Source organism: Salvelinus sp. IW2-2015, linkage group LG17, assembly GCF_002910315.2.
Source record: "Salvelinus sp. IW2-2015 linkage group LG17, ASM291031v2, whole genome shotgun sequence".
NCBI classification, from domain to species: domain Eukaryota; kingdom Metazoa; phylum Chordata; class Actinopteri; order Salmoniformes; family Salmonidae; genus Salvelinus; species Salvelinus sp. IW2-2015.
In genome coordinates, this window is record NC_036857.1 from 29,093,367 (window position 1) to 29,113,937 (window position 20,571).

The window sequence follows — 20,571 nt, forward strand, 5'->3', positions numbered from 1 at the left end:
TGTGTTTCATCCACATTAGGCCTGTCGCTCTGTTATGAAACATCCATAGCTTTGCTCTCATCAATGCTTTGTATGTTACTTTGCAATAGAATTAGTGGTCTGCTGCATGTCTGTGTTGCGAGAGTTTATAAAGGGGTCAATATACCCATAGACTGTAAACACTCCTTGGCACTTTGTCCTCATTGATCAGAGGACTAGACAGGTTGTGGCCTAGTCAATGAGCTAGTCTCAGAACCTAAGGAATCCAACACCATTTCTAGAACAGGCCAAAATGAAACATACATTCAGAGTATAATGTAGCTAGGCCTATGACAGTTTCAAAATGTTTTACCACAGATAAAAGAGGAAATTAGAAGATCTAGTTATATATCTAATAATGCTCCTGAGTGGCGCAGCGGTCTAAATTACTGCATCTCAGTGCAAGAGCAATCACTACAGTCCCTGGTTCGAATCCAGGCTGTATCACATCCGGCCGTGATTGGGAGTCCCATAGGGCGGCGCACAATTGACCCAGCGTCGTCCGGGTCTGGCCAGGGTAGGCCATCATTGTAAATAAGAATTTGTTCTTCACTGACTTCCCTAGTTAAATAAAGGTTCAATTAAAAAAAAAATATATATATATACAGTATATATATCTTTGGTTTTACCATGGAAAAGGGCCAGGGCAGAGGCCACTCTACCCTGGCATGGCACCTGTCCATGGTTATGCGAACTGCGCAGATGCAGCACAGAGGAGCTATGACGAGCAAGTAAACACTGCTGGGGCTGTGCTAGTACTAGTAGGGCTTTTCCTTGCTTCCGACCCCTCACATTCCTCCAGCTCCCGACGTCTTCGACACACTCCAACAGCCACAGATATGGTGGGTTCTTCAATAACCTGTATTAACTAACTAGCTATCTATTCGAAATCCTATTCTTATTTCGGGAATTGTAGCTATGTCGAATTAGCTAACAGTTCGTTAACTTTACTAGCTAACGTTAGCCAGTTTAATTGAGCAGAACCAACTAGCAAGTTAGCGTTATCGTAGCTAATTAGCTTACTGGCTAACGTTAGTCGCTTACTCGCCAGTTTAGCAACCCTAGCTTATCGATATAAAGTGGTATACCAMTAGCTAAATCTCAATATAATTTGCCATTGTCTCCAAATGTCACTCAGATGTTAGTATTTCTCACTGACTAGTAACGTTAGCTAGCTAGTTCCTAGATAAGGGTGTGATAGAAAGTTGTCTGCCTAGCTAGCTAGCCACAGGTCTTTCGCAACAGGATTTTACAAAATCATAGTAGCTAGCTAACTTTATCTTTCTTTGAACAGTCTGACTTCTCAGAAGATCAAATCATGGGTGAGTTACACATTTTGCTAACTAGTTAGCTAGCTAGCTAATTTTCCCAAACTTGACCAACTAACTTGCATTTTGCCATCCTCAACTCAGAGACAAATGCCACTTATTTTTCTTTCTTGCTTGTCTTACTTTTTCTTTACTGGCTATCATCTGCTTTATGCCTTGTCTGTCATTCCTCCTATAGTAGCAAAGTTACCACTCTTTCCTTACTGCTTGTTCTTTCCAGATTGAGTTTAACCTGGATCAAATACACGGTGAGTTATTGGCGAATGACCCTAAAATTTGGCCCCTGAGTCTTGGACCTGAATCTAACCGTGTTTAAGGCATGTTGTTGGTCTAATACAGTTGCTGAAGGCTGTGATAGCCAGTCACACCATGGATATTATGTTACATGTTGTCACTGGTCTATTTTATGACAGACTGAGTCTTACCTGTTATTTTAGCCCATTGTGTCATGTCTGTTTCCTGTTTTTTTATTGTCAGTAGAAAGTCTGTTTTATAGCTAGTTTCATCCTCGTTAGCTCAGATCCAGTATACAAGGTAGTAATAGGCTCCTGGTGTGTTTGTTAGTGCATTTCTATAGACAGGAAACCTTTTGCATACCATAGGTCGTCACTCCACTTTCTGTGTTTGCATCAAACTGCATACATTCCCAATTGTCCCGTTCCCATGTACCATAAAAGTTTGCATGCTATCTTAGTAGCTTGTCGTCTCCCCTGGAGTGTTCCCTTTCCTTTTTTGGAGTTAGACACAGACTAGTATATGAGTCTTCTCCACTCCCTGGCTTGTTTAATCATGGTTGACAATACAGCTCTCTGTCCCTCGCTCCTCCATGACCTAATATGGTGTTGGGAAATGGAACTCAGCGGGCCATGAGGGAAGAGGGAGGCACATTCCTGAGAACAGGAAAAATTACAACAGTGCTGTGTTTGCCTGTAGTTCTGAAGGGATATCCCATACTCTGCAGGCCAGGGTTGTGGTCAATTCCACTTCAATTCAGTCAATTTGGGAAGTATATGGACACTTAATTTAAATGTACATCATTTTCAGTTTACTTCCTGATTTCACAGAATTGAACAGGAATTGGCCCCTAGTCTGATAAGTGGTCCTAGAACCGAGAGACCGCCACCAAGCGCTTACATAATTTCTCCTTCTAGGCCTTTTAGTGGCTTATGGGCCCTTTCTAGTTAGTTCGGCCAGCTTCTTTATAAGACTTTGCTACTACTAATCAACTTGTTTGTTTTAAGGAAATGTTCAGCTGAATAGTTTTTTTTTTTTTTTACCAAATAGACTGATCTCAATAACCTATGGTTGAGATGCTTTGGCATTGTCATTGCTTCTGCACTGTCTGCTATGGATTTAGTGTTTTCTGTGCCCTACACTAGTACTCAGTAGAAACCTGCATGCCTCCTTGGAAGGCTTAGATAACATCTCCCGACCTTATATTACGCAGACCTATTTAAGGTCATCAAATATTCAGATGGAAGTAAATGCACAAAAGAGATTACGACATCTGAGAACTTACCGGTGCGAAGACTCAAGTGTTGGTTACATAGGAATTCATATCAGATTTTCCCCCCCTTGTTGATATTTGAGTCTACAGTGTTAGCCTAATTAGGCACATTTACAAAGCTCATGGTAGTTAGTGTAGGCTGTAGCAGGTGAGCCTCTTGTGGCTGTTTAGTTTGACTTGTTTGTCATTACTTGTTAATGTGGATGCGGACTAGGCTAATTCCCTTAGTGAACTGGGTGTTGTGCCATTAAAAGGGGAACCGTTCTCATATGTGGCTACATTGGATAATGTTCCCCAGCCTTGCTTAGYTAATGTCATTCTGCTCAGGTGTTTTCTTCCCCCATCTACGCCGCTGGCCTCAATTAACCTAAACAACAGACCCCGTTATCCAGAGTCTGATATGCGCCTTTGTGTAAAATGAGCTGGCTTCTGTCYAAATCACACGGAGAGACCCCGTCAACGGCGCAAAATTTGCGCGCGAGAGTAGCCAGCGTCAATTCACATACACTGCGTAGCGTATGCCAACGTAATTGTCATGAAAATCCACAATAAACAGTTGTATTTGTTCGCTGTGTTGCRCCTGGGAGGTATTGTGAGTTCCTTTTGACTCACCTTAGATGTCGTACGCAAGCCACCGTACCTAAGCTAAAGTCTTGTTGCTTTGCTAGCTTTTGGTATTTTATTAGGGTCCCCATTAGCAGTTGCAAAAGCAGCAGCTACTCTTCCTGGGGTCCACATGAAACATAATGCAGAATGACATAATACAGAACATCATTAGACAAGGACAGAACTACATACATTTTTAAAAAGGCACACGTAGCCTACATATCAATGCATACACACAAACTGTCTAGGTCAAATAGGGGAGAGGTGTTGCTTTATCTGTTTTTTGAAACCAGGTTTGCTGTTTATTTGAGCAATATGAGCTGGAGGAAGTTCCATGCAAGGAGGAAGGAAGTTTCATGCAATAAGGGCTCTATATAATACTGTACGTTTTCTTGAATTTGGGGAAAAGACCCCTGGTGGCATGTCTGGTGGGTGTGTGTGTCAGAGCTGTGTATAAGTTGTCTATGCAAACGATTTATGGATTTAACACATTAATGTTTCTTATTAAAAGAAGTGATGCAGTCAGTCTCTCCTCAACTCTTGGCCAAGAGAGACTGGCATGCATAGTATTAATATTAGGCCTCTGATTACAATTAAGAGCAGAACATGCCGCTCTTTTCTGGGCCAGCTGCAGCTTAACTAGGTCTTTCCTTGCAGCACTGGACCACACGACTGGACAATAATCAAGATTAGACAAAACTAGAGCCTGCAGGACTTGCTTTTTGGAGTGTGGTGTCAAAAAAGCAGAGCATCTTTTTTATTATGGCTAGACCTCTCCCCATCTTTGCAACCATTGAATCTATATGTTTTACCATGACAGTTTACAATCTAAGGTAACGCCAAGTAATTTAGTCTCCTCAACTTGTTCAACAGCCACACCATTCATTACCAGATTTTTTTATTTTTTATTTATATAGCCCTTCTTACATCAGCTGATATATCAGTGATCGGTAAGCTGCTCTGGCAGTTGATGCTTAAAGATAGAGAGGGAGATATAAGACTCCAGCTTCAGTGATTTTTGCCATTTGTTCCAGTCATTGGCAGCAGAGAACTGGAAGGAAAGGCGGCCATAGTAAGTGTTGGCTTTGGGGATGACCAGAGAAATATACCTGCTGGAGCGCGTGCTATGGGTGGGTGTTGCTATGGTGACCAGTGAGCTGACATAAGGTGGGGCTTTACCTCGCATAGACTTATAGATGACCAGGAGCCAGTGGGTTTGGCGACAAATATGTAGTGAGGGCCAGCCAGCGAGAGCATATAGGTCGCAGTGGTGGGTAGTATTTGGGGCTTTGGTGACAAAAAAGAGGGCACTGTGATAGACTACATCCAGTTTGCTGAGTAGAGTGTTGGAGGCTATTTAGTGAAAGACATCGCCAAAGTCGAGGATTGGTAGGATAGTCAGTTTTAGGAGGGTATGTTTGGCAGCATGAGTGAAGGAGGCTTTGTTGCGAAATAGGAAGCCGATTCTAGATTTAATTTTGGATTGGAGATGCTTAATGTGAGTCTGGAAGGAGAGTCTAACCAGACACCTAGGTATTTGTAGTTGTCCACATATTCTAAATCAGAACCGTCCAGAGTAGTGATGCTAGTCTGGCGGGAGGGTGCAGGCAGCAATCAGTTGAAGAGCATGCACTTAGTTTTACTTGTATTTAAGAGCAGTTGGAGGCAACGGAAGGAGTGTTGTGTGGCGTTGAAGCTCGTTTGGAGGTTTGTTAGCACAGTGTCCAAAGAAGGGCCAGATGTATACAGAATGGTGTCGTCTGCGTAGAGGTGGATCAGAGACTCACCAGCAGCAAGAGCAACATCATTGATGTATACAGTGAAGAGAGTCGGCCCGAGAATTAAACCCTGTGGCACCCCCATAGAGACTGCCAGAGGTCCGGACAACAGGCCCTCCGATTTGACACACTGAACTCTATCAGAGAAGTAGTTGGTGAACCAGGCGAGGCAGTCATTTGAGAAGCCAAGGCTGTTGAGTCTGCCGATAAGAATGTGGTGATTGACAGTCAAAAGCCTTGGCCAGGTCGATGAAGACTGCTGCACAGTACTGTCTTTTATCATGGCGGTTATGATATTGTTTAGGACCTTGAGCGTGGCTGAGGTGCACCCATGACCAGCTCGGAAACCAGATTGCATAGTGGAGAAGGTACGGTGGGATTCGAAATGGTCGGTGATCTGTTTAACTTGGCTTTTGACGATTTTGGAAGGGCAGGATGGATATAGGTCTATAACAATTTGGGTCTAGAGTGTCTCCCACTTTGAAGAGGGGGATGACCGTGGCAGCTTTCCAATCTTTGGGGATCTCAGACGATACGAGAGGTTGAATAGGCTAGTAATAGGGGWTGCAACAATTGCGGTGGGTCATTTTAGAAAGATAGGGTACAGATTGTCTAGCCCAGCTGATTTGTAGAGATCCAGATTTTACATCTCTTTTAGAACATCAGCTGTCTGGATTTGGGTGAAGGAGAAGTGGGGAGGGGGCTTGGGCAAGTTGCTGCAGGGGGTGCTGAGATGTTGGCRGGGGTATGGGTAGCCAGGTYGAAAAAATGGCCAGCCATAGAAAAATGCTTGTTGAAATTATCGATTATCGTAGATTTATTGGTGGTGACAATGTGTCCTATCCTCAGTGCAGTGGGCAGCTGGGAGGAGGTGCTCTTATTCCCATGGACTTTAGTGTCCCAAAACTTTTTGGAATTAGTGCTATAGGATTTCTGTTTTATAAAGCTAGCCTTAGCTTTCCTAACTGACTGAGTATATTGGTTTCTGACTTCCCTGAAAAGTTACATATCGCGGGGGCTATTCGATGCTAATGCAGAACACCACAGGATGTTTCTGTGCTGTTCAAGGGCAGTCAAGTCTGGGATGAACCAAGGGCTATATCTGTTCTTAGTTCAATTTTTTTTGAACGGGGCATGCTTTTTTAAGATGGTGAGGAAAGCACTTTTAAAGAGCAACCAGGCATCCTCTTCTGACGGGATGAGATCAATATCCTTCCAGGATACCCGGGCCAGGTCGATTAGAAAGGCCTGGTCATTTAAGTGTTTTAGGGAGCGTTTGACAGTGATGAGGGGTGGTCGTTTTCCCGCGACCCATTACGCATGCAGAACATGAGGCAATATTCTTTGAGATCCTGGTTGAAGACAGCAGAGGTGTATTTAGAGGGCAAGTTGGTCAGGAGGATATCTAAGAGGGTGCCCATGGTTACGGATTTAGGGTTGTACCTTGTAGGTTCCTTGATCATTTGTGTGAGATTGAGGGCATTAGCTTAGATTGTAGGATGGCCAGGGTGTTAAGCATGTCCCAGTTTAGGTCACCTAACAGTACGAAACTCTGAATTGATTGTCCCCCATCGATCTTCACATATGGTGTCCAGGGCACAGCTGGGGGCTGAAGGGGGTGGCAACGGTGAGAGACTTGTTTCTAGAAAGGTGGATTTATAAAAGTAGAGGCTCGATTTGTTCGGGCACAGACCTGGATAGTATGACAGAACTCTGCAGGCTATCTCTGCAGTAGATTGGAACTTCGCCCGCTTTGGCATTTCTATCTTGTCGGAAAATGTTATAGTTAAGGATGGAAATTTCTGGATTTTTGGTGGCCTTCCTAAGCCAGGATTCAGACACGGCTAGGACATCCGGGTTGGCGGAGTGTGCTAAAGCAGTGAATAAAACAAACATGGACACGCATGCTTTGTTTAATGCCAGTGGCAGGTCATTGGTAAAAATAGAAAAGAGTAGAGGGTCTAGAGAGCTGCCCTGCGGTACACCACACTTTACATGTTTGACATTAGAGACGCTTCCATTAAAGAAAACCATTTGAGTTCTATTAGATAGATGGCTCTGAATCCACAATATGTCAGAGGTTGAAAAGCCATAGCACAACATCACATGGATGTTGTAGCTAATTAACCTGAGTTGTAAACAACCAAGTCTCATTCTTCTACAAACAGTGACGTTATTCTCTCTTGAAATCGGAGTCCTCGAGTTTTGCTTAGGCTATAAGCCTGTGACACACAGCACAAAGCTGCATTTAAAAAAAACAATGTAGCCTATTTGACTGATAAACCTTAGCTTGCAGGCAAAAACATTTTAAACTACATCTTTAGTCTACTTAGCATAGGGAAGATCATAACAATTCCTATTCTGCACACGACCCACACAATTTATCTTCTTATTAAACAGATTTGCTTTCTAAGTTGACGCTTGCGGTCCATCTATTTTCTCTCATTAACTCATATGCGTTCTATTTCCAGTGTGAGCACACTCGTTCACTCGCTTAAAAAAATAACGCTTTTTGTTTGAATTGGGTTTTAGGCTACCCACTCCATTGTAGTTGGTGCTCTCTCATTTTACTTTCCTACGTGCCACCGTGTTGATCCCGCTGGTCAGGTGAAGGGAGACCATGATTCGTTCATTAATGGAATAAGCTGATGTTAAACAATGCCAAGTTCACTAACCTGTTATTCTAGCAAAAACTACCTGAAGTAATACACACATTATCAGTTGTTATCATYTTGATTGGTGTCTTTCTCTGGCCTGTCTTACTTATCCAACCTCTCTTGCATTTCCAACTTGTTCACCATCTTCCCGTCTTGATTTTTTTTTTTTCCTAACCATTTAACATCCCTCTCCCACACCCAATCATTCTCTCCTCACACTCAACCATATCTCCCTCCCACCCTCTAGAGTTTAAGGAGGCTTTCCTCCTCTTCGACAGAACCGGCGATGGGAAGATCAGTTACAGTCAGTGCGGCGACGTCATGCGGGCGTTGGGCCAGAACCCCGTCAATGCAGAGGTCCTCAAGGTCCTGGGCAACCCCAAGGCTGAGGGTGAGGGTGAGATACAATAGAATACTGTATACTAGTGTTCTATTTCATTCTGTGCCCTAAACATATCTCTCTACCAGAACTTGTTTGGACCAGGGTTCTTTGAGTTTTCACAAGCGAAGGCGTTATCCGATGCAAAAATGATCTAACCGCCTTTGACCTAGCGATCACTTGTGCTGAAAGGGTTATAATGTTTAGACCCCTTTGTTCACTCATATCATCAATTCATTAATTTCCTCCATTTCTACTTCAGAGATGAACCACAAGATGCTTGACTTTGAGCAGTTCCTGCCCATGCTGCAGGCCATCGCTAAGAATAAAGACCAGGGCTCCTTTGAGGATTTCGTTGAGGGACTGCGCGTCTTTGATAAGGAGGGCAACGGCACCGTAATGGGGGCAGAGCTGCGTCACGTCCTCACCACACTAGGTGGGTTACTGGAGCGTCATTCTTTTACTCTCATCCACATCTGAGGAAAGACATTTCATGTATTTAATGCAGAATGCAAATCCCTGAGCAAAAGGTCATCTAATTTGGAAGTTGACTCAGAAAATATAAATCCCAAATGTCGCAAAGATAATCTCTGTAATGTGACAATTATTTTTTTTAATCAAAGCACAAACATCATATTTCAGAAGATTACCGATTTTTAAAGTGTTTTCTTTTTAAGTTCAACACCAATGAGAACACACAACTTTTGAACATAACAGTGTAGCTATTACTTTACTAATATATGAGTTTGTCTGTCCTTCAGGGGAGAAGATGACGGAGGAGGAGGTAGAGACGCTTCTTGCCGGACACGAGGACGCTAATGGCTGTATTAACTATGAAGGTGAGCGGGAGGGAGGGTGAAACGGAGAATGAAAGATGGAGGGAGGGAGGGGAAACGGAGAATTAGAGATAGAGGAGACACAGATGTGTTGTTGTGTCTGATTAGGTTAATAATGTGGTGTAAGTGCCCCACCGACCTTACACGACTTCTACTTCTAACCACAACACCCTGGTTATGCAATGATGACCGTGCATGTTTCCTTGCTGTGTGGAGAGAGGTAAAGTGCAGAAGTTGTGGCGGGGGAGGACTTCTGAGCTACAGTGTGTACAAAATGAAGATATGGATGTTTTGGTGCAAAGGTTTGTTTATGCAGGGATCAATATTGATAGCGCAATCTTGCAGGTAGCCTTGAGGTTAAGAGCATTGGGCCAGTAACCGAAAGGTCGCTGGTTCAAATCCCTGAGCCGACTAGGTGAAAAATCTCTGCCCTTGAGCAAGGCACTTAACCCTAATTCCTCTTATAAGTCGCTCTGGATAAGAGCATCTGCTAAATGACAAGTGCCAATGTCGATGGCTGAATAAGTGGACAAGTTTGTTTTTCTATAACTTTACCGTTGAAGCAGTTGGCTAAAGAACTGGACGGAGGCGGTGAAAGTACCATCGATTACAATCTCCTGTGTCACTGCACAATGATGTAGCTCTGCAACGTTTTGTATACAGTAACTGTTTGGTGATGGGAGAACCAGATTGTGAATACAAACCGAATTGGTAACATGCTGTGTAACTGTTCTTCCTCCACAGCGTTTGTGCGTACCATCATGTCTGGCTGAGCGCCGGTATGAGCAGGGCAGCAGAGGGTATACTGTAGAGCCTACTTGAACAACGGGCTTCTTCTCAGGCTCTCCTGCTTTAGGCATCCCTGCAAAACATACACACAAAAGCTGTTATTTGCCTTGTAAACCCATTGTACATCTTGCAGTGGGATAGCCTGGTGAGAGAGAGCCCTGTTGTAGGGCAGTTTGGACTGGAGGTTTTGACTCGTTGGTAGACTCCCTGTTCTCTCCTGCTGCCCCCTGTCTCTCTCTCCTACCCTGAGCCTGGCTGCTACAGCAGGCCCCTCTGCATGTCTGGATATCCCCTCTGTCTGAAGAATTAGTGGAATCTCATTTGTATTCCTCGCTTCCTCTGACCTTTTCCTTCAATGCGTTTTGAGAAGGAGAAGAGGAGAGAGGAAATACAATTGATATTCACCCTATAGAGGGGTAGTTTATACATGCAGAGCACTCTAGCAGGAGTGGTTGTAGTACTCCATGTTGTGTTCGGAGCTGGGCTGGATAATGTAATTGAGCACCTTTTGCAGCAGGTTATTACCCACAATGCAATTTTCTCATTTGGGCCTCTCATCACATGAATTCCATGCTGCCACAAATAGGCAGTTTGCTTTGGAAGTCTCTCTGTGGAAGCCCCTACATGAGAATTAACACTAAATTGACCATTTGAATCAATGTGAGCATATCTTATATATTCCCCCAACTCTGACTCAACAGACCAGTCACTCCTCCCTTTTACTAACCCCAGAATTGCAGTGAATTTGCTATTTTTTGCTGGCGATATCTCCTCTCCTTATAGACACTGATTATAGCTGAGTGCTATTGTGATCTCTGTAGATCCCCCCCCCCCCCCCCCCAATCTCTCTCTTCCAATCTCTTCCCCCCTTATCCGTGCCTCATAGAGAAAACAAAGATGGTTTCTCTTCTTTAACGGTCTCTTGGATCCTAGAACAGTCATCCTGGCCAAATCCATCCACTTTGGCTGAGTAGGAGATACTGTAGAGATGATCTCTCAACCTCTGTCCTCCTCCCTCGCCCCCACTTTCCTCTACTCATGGACTTAGATAAACAAGGGATGTACCTCCTACAACAGCAACCCTCAGCAATGTTGAGGTCGAAGGGTTAATTTTCAAAACAACCAGGATGTTGCTGTATTTGGAGTGGATTTCCCCCAATTAGCTGTGAATTGGGATTCTAATGTTTTTTCTCTCTCTTCCTCTTTCTTTACACCACAGAACTCGTCCGGATGGTCATGAGCGGTTGAAGATCGGGAAGAACATTCCTTCCTATTCTTCGTTTTCACCCTGTTTATGTCTGTGACACATTTCCCCTCCTTTTTGCAACTAGTTTCCAGTCCTGCCCGCTTCCTGTGCAATCTTATTATATCTTCACGTTTCTTTTTTCTTTCGAAAGTGCCTTTACATTCCCAAGTTAAGACCATTAGTGACCCAAGCTTTTTTTAAATTGTTTTAATGCGTCAGCCTGGTCCATTGAATTAAGAATAAGACCAACTTGCATGTAATTAGAAGCTTGTGTGCTGCTGGCGTGACCAGCAATAACATTCCAAGAGAGAGCACTTCATACCAACTGTTTGCGCCGTCTTGCCTGTTGCCAACTCTGTCAATGGTATGACAGTGACAGCAATGGAGTTGTCAAGACAGCACAAAAAGATCTGAGACCAGGCTAATGAAGACTTGCTTTGGCTGGGAATGTCTCCCTTCCTATCGCTGCCAGAGCTATGCAGTTAGTTAACCAATATGTATAAGAAGCCATACAATCATGACGACATAGAAATCCATGAGCGGTTCAGTGGATTTTTTTTCTTTTTTCTTCCATTTATTTGTTGCAACGTTCCAATAAAAAAATGATTTTCTGAAAACATTTTTTTCTTCGTTTTTTTTCTAACAAATTAAAATTGTGAGAACATGATTTGACAGGGTGAACATAATACACCTATGAGTGTTTATTGTAAAATACTTTTTTAATAATTTTGTTTAACTGACTAATTTTGTCTTTTAATTAGTGCTCAGAAATGTGTTGCAATCTATTAAGTGGGCACAAGAGGGCAGTGCTGTGTCTGTTGCAAAAAGACCATTGTACTCGGCCCATACAAGCAACATCTATTGTATGTTTTGTGAATGACAGGTTAGGCGGTAACCATAAACCCACAATGAAACCAAAACTAATTGAATGACTACAATTCTAACAGTCTGCTTTTTATTAAATATTGGCATAATGAGTTTGCACTGTTGGAAAAGGCATGCTCTAAATCAATGGGAATAGTTTTCACTTCATATAACATGTTTCTATAGTTACGAAGTTCTCTTGTAACCAGTGTAATATAATTGTTCTAACACTCTTAAGAGAGCTTTTATGTATTTTACAACCACTTCAATCTCAACTTTCCTCGGCGCTGACTGAATTTTAAAAAGATAATTATTGCGTTGAGATTGTACTACAGTTAATTGATCAGTGTGTGATCCGGTATGACAGTGTTCTGGATTGGAACATGAAACTATGACAGTGTTCTGGAACATTCCCAGTAGAATCKTGTATGTTATGTTGCTTAGTGTGCCAAGACCGATTCCTCTCTGGCTTCCTGACCTTTTCCTTATTCCCCTCACAACCAGTCAACTATTTCCTCTCATTAGGTACCAAGAGATCTATCGGTGTGTGTGCGTGCAAAAGATAAGGTATCATAGCACAGGGGTGAATAGGTTGTCCACTAATTACTGAGCGTACGTGCACAGGCCTGTGTTTGTGTTGGATGTAAGTGAAGTGTATTGATTATTTTAAACCTGCAATTTGTGAGCGTGTGATCCTCGTGGCTCTGCATTCGACAGGGGAACCTCTAATGGCCTGCAACCTGCCTCAAAACCTCTCCACCAATTAATTTGACACTGGAATCTATCTGCCAGGACTACTGGAGAGAGCAAGCTAGGGGGCTGAGCACACACACACTTTCGCTTTCTGTATTTTTCTCATGCACACTCTCCCTCACACACACGCAAAGATCCACCCCACTCGCTCCCACKGGCAACAGATTCACCAAAGCCCTTTAAATCCAGAAGGCCATTAACTCTCTCCTTTAATTAAAGGTTTCCCTCTGCTCTCTGCCAATACTACAGGTACTGTAGTATTCAAGAACCAATCAAGGAGGAGGAGACATCGCCCTCTGGATGACTAAATATTTCAACAGTGAAATTACAATAAAAAGGAGAGGGCAAAGATTACATACAAGCATAAATTAGTTCAACCTCACATTTGAAAATACTGGGGAAAAAACGTTTATCTGTCTAAATAGGAGACATCACTGGAGAATCCCAGAGATACATGTCTCAATTAGCCTAGTAATTACCAGACTGAATACCACTGCGTGGCGAACATGTATGTGAACTTGTGAGATCAGGCTGCTTGCGAGGCTGTCTCAATGCTAATAATAGTTATAGCTAAACTAGGATGATTATTGAAAATTAAAATAATGGAAGATTTATCATTTAGCCACGCTCAGATTTTCGGACTCAATCGGCAGAGCACAGCTCTTGCACCACCAGGGTCATAGGGTCTGGTTCCTATTGCCGCAACCCATGACTGTAAATCGCTTTGGATAAAAGCATAGGCTAAATATACACAGTTAAATCAGTTAGAGAGTGACAATGACAGTTTGAGGTAAAATCTCCATGCATATAATTCATGTATATGTTCATTTCCCGTCATTACCAGGCTTACATATTGATTTATTCTCTGAGAAAGTGACAGAGGCATGGGACTGACTATTGATTTTTAAAAAAGCCAGTTCGATAATCTGCTTCTAATGGTGTACATTTCAKCTCTAACTAATCATGCGTTTTACATGACACGTTAAGCACAGAAACAGAAATCAAGATCACCTCAAATATAATGTATTGACATGTTGTTTTGATTTACCAGGCTCCCCATACATGTGTGGAGAGTGATGTAGCTTATTCATCCTTATCATAATTATTTAGGAAGCATTTAAATAACATCCCAGATTTACCGAGGGTTACACGTGGTTTGTTGTGACAGCTAATACGTGTTGTTACAGGTCATAAGGATGACATAATAGAGCTTCGTAGAGCTTCAAATCCACATGCCTTAAATACCTGATACTTTTAAACCAATGTTACACTTCATGTCTGTTTAGTTCCGTCAAGATAGATATCCTTGCAATTTTAAAAATAAGATATTGGGTGGATTTTGTAGAGCAGGGTGTATTACCTACAACACAGGTCAATGTATTAGTGTTTCATTGTAAGGCTGTGTCTTAACTAGACATATTGGAAATCCATGGAGGAAAGGTTGGTCTGAGGCAGTGGCCAGCCGTTGGGAGTTCGATCCCAATCCTCTCTCTCTCACACACACACACAACCACACACAGCCAGCTATCTCACAGGTCACATTTCCAATTCCACACAGACAGTTCAAGCAGTCGCTCCAAATGAATGTCAAATTAGTTTGTGTGTGTTTGTGCATATATGTGCTGTTTATTTATCCTGTTAACATAGTAGGCTACAACACAGTCTCCAGTCCATGTACAGTTGCTGGTGAATGTCATCCCCGGTATCCAAACCAGACATGTAAGAATAGTGAAGTGAACAGCAGTGTTGTTGTTATAGATATTTTAATAGCAATTCTGTATACAACTTGGAAGCAACAGCTTGTCAGGCTTTCATCCCAATGGTACAGAGAGTAGAGTAGTGTTTATACACATCAGATGGTTTTACATAATACTGAAAACTCATGTTAGCTCCCAAAGCTAACGCCTCAGGCTTTGGCTCAGTGGGCTAACACGATCTTGCATCACACACTCACAATCCGGTTTTAATAACCAGTTCGTCTCACTCCGAATGTGGAATGGGTAGAACTGATGATCTTGGTTATACTATATGTACAGTTCACAATGTAAGTAGAAGAGACACATGGAATATGCTGTATAATTCAATGTACCAAGTGTTAGTGCACCTATACTGCGCCCCATTTCCCGATAGCGATGGGATTTGGGRTTACGAGTGTTTTAGAGATGCATGTTTCCTAGAACTGCTGTAGATGTAACATACGTTTCCCAAAACCCCACGCAGAGAAAACGTTCGCTGTCTGTCGTTGAGGCATGTGTCGATACTGATTGGATCGAAAGAAATTCAACGCTGGTCTCAGATCAGCTTTCTCAATTTAAATCTTACCTTAACGTTTGAATTATTCCACAATTCTGACGACGGATCAGCTCCTAGACAGATATTATCAACTACGGCTGAAAATATCGAGGCGTCTTATTCTAATGCTTACCCTATAATAATGCACTAAATCAAGATTTGGCACATCATTGAGCACGTTAGGCTACACATCATTAACTATATTGAGACAAATTACAGACAGCACCCAACAGTAGCAAAATATAACTAAATTGACATAGGCCAATAGCCTACTGTATCAATATTTTAATGGAGTCATCTGGTTTTAATTTGAAGAATATCTTGTATACCTCGCTTGTTTGTATCAATTGCAAAGATAATTGCAACTTTATATGTGTAGTGTTTTTACGTTATCTGCGGCTGAACCATGTGATTCTATGTTTAGCGGAGATCTTCTGTGTATAAAGTTACGCTGGAGGCCAAAAAGCATCTAACGCCGCACTTGGCTTTCTATGGGTGGTCTGAGGCATGCCARAGATTACGAGCGTTTTCACGTGCAACGTTAATAACGACGGTTTTGGAAAACAGCGTGAAGATTTTACGATGCTCCTACAAGGTTTTAACAATGAATTTAGACTTAAGATGATTTTGGGAAGTCGGGCCCTGTACATTTTCTGATATCCTTACTTGTACACACTCTGAAATGTAAACACACAGGAGGGGTTAAGAAATTCACTTGGTCATGATGATTGCTTCAACACACAACTCTCTCATCACACACCCATAAAACACTTCATTGTAAAATGACATGCTCACCACTCAGTCCAGTCTTTTGTGTTTGTTGCCATTTCAGTGTGTGTGTGTACTGTATGTGTGTGTATTTTGTGTGTGTGTTTGTATTCCACTCCTCTCCTTCCGTCCTCCCCTAGCCTCATGGTGTGATGGTTATAGAAGGTCAACCATCTGTGCTTAAACAGCTGGGTTTACTTTGAATGCTGTCTTCATTTTATTTTGTTATCATTTTTTTTATGTCCTTCCTTGTTTGGTATTTTTATAACTGAAATCAATAAACAATTGATAATTCAAAATAATACTATAACAGTAAAGCAGTTCCGTCCTAGATTATGAACAACAGGGATCATACTGTACTTTGAACTTTTATTTTGAAACAGCAGGGGACTTTTATTTTGAAACAGCAGGGGCTATTATTTTTTCAACAGCTAGCTAGGGGATGTGATTGGGAACTATCCAAGTGGTCTTAACTAAACTGCCCACTGGATTAGAGGGGGGTTAAATGTAGCGAAGCTGAGAACTGTGATGGCTCCCGGAGCTAATTCCTTGGCTCTAGCTCAGTGTGCTAACCTGGTCTTGATTCAAAACACTCACGACCTTGGTCCCACTCAAGATGCTGAATGCATGGGTAGAACTGATTATCTTGGTTCAACTGTATGTCCAACTCACTATGTTAGTAGACGGTACATATGGCATATGCTGTATATTTTTCAATGCAACCTTGTGCACCTATTCTGTACATGTTGTAATATTCATATGTTCACACACACAATAAACATACTTGGTCATGATTGGCTTAATAACACTCAACACACCCATGAAACACTCCTTAATTTCAAAAACCACACACTCAGTCTATGTCCTTTCATCCTATCAGTGTGTGGGGGGGGTGGGGGGGGGGGGTATCATGAAGCTGGGATGGTTGATCAGGGTCAGTCGGGGTAAATGAGGAACCCAGAGAAGGTGCTGTATTTGTTGGTGTTTCCTCCATGGACCTTCCCCCCGTCCAGCTGTACACACACCTCGTCCCCCACGTCCAGATGCAGGATCACACTGTTGGATGCGTAGTCGTAGTTCTGGTCCGCATCCTGGGCTATGGCGCTGGCCTTCACCTGTTACACACACGCGTGCACACACAGAGGGGAAGACAGAGGGACAGTTAGGGGAAGGACAGAACAGACAGAGCAAATGGCATGGCTTGAAATACAGTTAAAACCATCAAGGTTATAGCTTTAAAATAGGCAATTGTAACAGTAACTTAATTCATGCATGTGTGTCTACGTGTCCACATGAGTAAACCCAATTAAATGTGTTAACAAACAAGTAATGATCCACTGCCTGCGGGTCAATACAGACTGAGCTCCTTAACAGCATGCAAATGAGAATTTGTCTGACGCTCAGGCTGGGCCTGACACAGCCGATACGCTCCAAATGGCACCCTATTCCCTGCACACATTCTGACCACAGTTATACTTGCCTTGATCAAACGCCGTGCACTATAAAGGGAATAGGTTGCCATTTGAGACGCAGGCAGCCAGTCAATACCATATTGAGCTCTGCTACTAGCACTAGGCTAGCATCATAAAGCAACAGGGCCCGGTTTCCCAAAAGCATCTTAAGGCTAAGTCCATTGTTAGAACCTTGGTAGGTGCATCGTAAAATCTTCTAGCTGTTTCCCAAAAGCATTGTTAATAACGTGGCATGTGAAAACACTCGTAATCTAACGCATTCTTCCGGCCACTCGTAGAACAGCTAAGTGCGTCGTTATGATGTTTTCTTTGCCCTTCCACTTCACTTTATACACAGAAGCTCTCCGCTAAACATAGAATCACATCTCTGTCACCACTGATAACTTCAGAACAAAGTTGACTAYAAATACAAAGCTGCCAATGTCTTTCAATTGATACAAACCAGGGACTTATAAAAAATGCTTCAAATTAAAACCGAGATGACTGCATTAAAATATAAATACAGTAGGCTATAGGCCTATTTCAATTATATTGAAATACATTTCATGTTCAGTCAAATGTGTTCTATTTTGCTACTTGTAAGCTACTGTCCATAGGCTAATTATATTTCATGATGTATGGCCTAACATGTGCGCAATGATGTGCCAAATCTTTATTCAGTGCATTACTATAGGGTAAGGATTAGAATCAGGCCCCCAGTATCTGGTCTGGAGCGTGAAGTCACGAGCTCTGCTGGTTGCCTACTGTGTAGCAACCTCGCGGTGCCAAAAGCCAAGGTCTGCCCAAGAAAGCCTATGTAAATTACGATCGCCAGAACAAACAAAAAACATTTTGGAAGGCCGTTTTGGGTTCTAAAACGTGTTTATTGTGATCAAGGTCGATCTCCACAGTAAATTATTTTAAAGTTCGCTACAAATTTAGATATTTAATTTAATAGTGATCCAGAGCATTGGGCCAGTAACCGAAAGGTTGCTGGATTGAATCCCTGAGTTGACAAGGTAAAAATCTGTCGTTCTGCACCTGAGCAAGGCAGTTAACCCACTGTTCCCCGGGCGCCAAAGACGTGGATGTCGATTTAGGCAGCCCCCCGCACCTCTCTGATTCAGAGGGGTTGGGTTAAATGGGTTAAATGCGGAAGACATATTTGAGTAGAAGGCATTCAGTTGTACAACTGACTAGGTATGCCCCTTTCCCTTTCCATTCCGACTACTACATTGTAGTCACACAGGACCACGCGCTGACACAGACCAATCATGGGCTGACAGGCTTCGTGGAGGCTCTCGCCCTCATGCAAGCTCTTTGCAAGTGCACCTAAGGGGGTGTGATGTGCTCATAAATTTACTCTCTCAGGCAGGAAGAAAATTACTACATTGACTATGATCCTTTGCTACTTACGGCCACTTTCACCATGATCCCTAGCGATTTCTTGGTGCCATTCAGCCCTATTCAGAAATATGGCACCCTTCAAATTCAAATACTTCTGGTTTCATGTGCCATCGGGAGTTTTGCATAGTATAATGACTTGTAATACCTCCCCTTGCCAAGCAGTATGGAGGGAGAGACCTTAGTAGAACTAAGTACCTTCTCCCGCCAAAACTCCTACCTCCCCTAAATTTCTGAATTAAGCAAAATTTCTATTTTTGAGACTAAAAGAACCCTCATGTCGAATTCGTTTTGATGTTGTGACGTCATGAAAGACGGTAGAACCACATAACTGTATCTGTTTGTCTACACTTCTCACTTATGAGGGTTGCTGAATGTTGTATAAAATTAATGATTAAGTATCCGAATACTTTTGAGAAAATAGAAATGTGATTTTAGTCTTCTAAATGAGAAAATGTTTTTTCATGTAAAGTTTATCAAGTCAGTAACCACTCCCACGTGAGCACAGAGATTATGCAAAACGTAATGGAAGCCCTTTTCCCCAAAGTGTTTAAAAGGACGCGCTGAAGAATTTAAATAAAGACCAGTTACGTGCAGCACCAGCTGAATARGTTACAAATGGTTCAGAAATCTACCACTCCATAGACCATGCAGACTAAGGCGTAAAACTACAACTACAACCAAAGGACAAGACCAGAGAACGTGAGGACGCTGGTCCCCACGTTGAAATGGTTACCACTCTATAGACCAAGCAGACTGACGTGTAGACTTCACGTTATCAATCTGTAGATGGAAACGTACGTAGCCTAGGACGAGAACACCGACAACCTCTGAAGCATTCTAATGAGATCAACTTTAAGAACTACTGTACAGGGTACGTCGAAGTACCATTCTTACCACCACCACGACCAGGAACTTTACCTAAGGACATGGTGATCTCTGGTGGCCAAAGCAGAGTCGTACACCCAACATCACCCTGACCAAAGGATTTAGACAATCAAGGACAGCTCAATCGTAAATACATAAATTGCATTCTCTTTTCCGAATGAGCGGCTATTAGATTAAAGATTTGGTATTTTCGTGAGCGTAGCTTCCCAAAGTCCAATAGAGTAACTCCTTTGTCTCCCTTCCTTCCCCCCTCCTCTCTCTGAATTCACCACCGTGTTATAACCAAACTGTCCTGTTTTGTTAGTCTTCTAGAGACTATTTACTGTATAATGTTAGTGTGTATTTGTGTATTCTGTAATTGTTTAATTAGTTCGTAATAAATAATTGAGCCAATTTGTGTATCGCTGATTTATCAATAAAGTAGGGTTCGTGCAGACTACAAGAAATGATGACGTTCAGAATGACTGATGAGGTAATAATACATTAATAAGTGACTGTAATCGCTAAGATATGAAAATATCTGAAGAGAGTTAAATTCGGGAAATAGTAACTCTTTAAACAACATTTTCCCGTGGTGCCCCGACTTCTTAGTTAATTAATGTTTACATGATTAGTTTAATCACATAATAATATTAACACCTAGAGAATTGATTAGATATAACAGTCTTCACATTAATGAAAAGTCACGTCACGACTATAGGAATCCGTGGATGACGTCAGCACTATCACTATCTACTGGTTTTAATGTCTATGGTTAGAATAAGCCTCCTCAATATTTGCAGCCATAGGTTAGAATATCTTTCTAGGAGCTGCTCCGTCGTTAGAATTGTTCAAGTAAGATTTGAAATAGAGAAAGCTGATCCGAGGGCAGCATTGCCTTTCTTTCGATCCTATCAGTATCAACACATTCCTCAAGGACTTGCGCACGTTCCCTCTGCATGGTGTTTTGGGAAACGTATGTTACATCTTCAGCCATTGTAGGAAAGATGCATCGTTAAAACACTCGT

General features: G+C 42.3%; 2 protein-coding genes across 3 annotated transcripts in view; one reads left to right on the forward strand and one right to left on the reverse strand.

Annotated features, from left to right (window-relative positions):
* The first annotated feature begins 665 nt into the window (after positions 1 to 665).
* On the forward strand, positions 666 to 11,763 carry LOC111976537 (myosin light polypeptide 6). Of its 2 annotated transcripts, none has more exons than XM_024005435.2 (6): positions 666 to 860; positions 1,313 to 1,340; positions 8,142 to 8,291; positions 8,536 to 8,709; positions 9,035 to 9,112; positions 11,118 to 11,763. In XM_024005435.2, the coding sequence occupies exons 1-6, from the start codon at positions 687 to 689 to the stop codon at positions 11,144 to 11,146; spliced, it is 633 nt and encodes a 210-aa protein (XP_023861203.2). In that variant the 5' UTR covers positions 666 to 686; the 3' UTR covers positions 11,147 to 11,763. The 2 variants fall into 2 exon arrangements, with proteins under 2 accessions (XP_023861203.2, XP_023861205.2); XM_024005437.2 differs by having other exon boundaries at positions 8,142 to 8,285.
* A 2,742-nt stretch (positions 11,764 to 14,505) lies between these two features.
* LOC111976536 (complement C1q-like protein 4) overlaps positions 14,506 to 20,571 on the reverse strand; it is a 35,641-nt gene continuing 29,575 nt past the window's right edge. Inside the window, exon 3 of the mRNA XM_024005434.2 lies at positions 14,506 to 16,936. Coding sequence (XP_023861202.1) covers positions 16,757 to 16,936 — 180 coding nt within the window. The 3' untranslated portion in view covers positions 14,506 to 16,756. The remainder of the gene's footprint in view (positions 16,937 to 20,571) is intronic.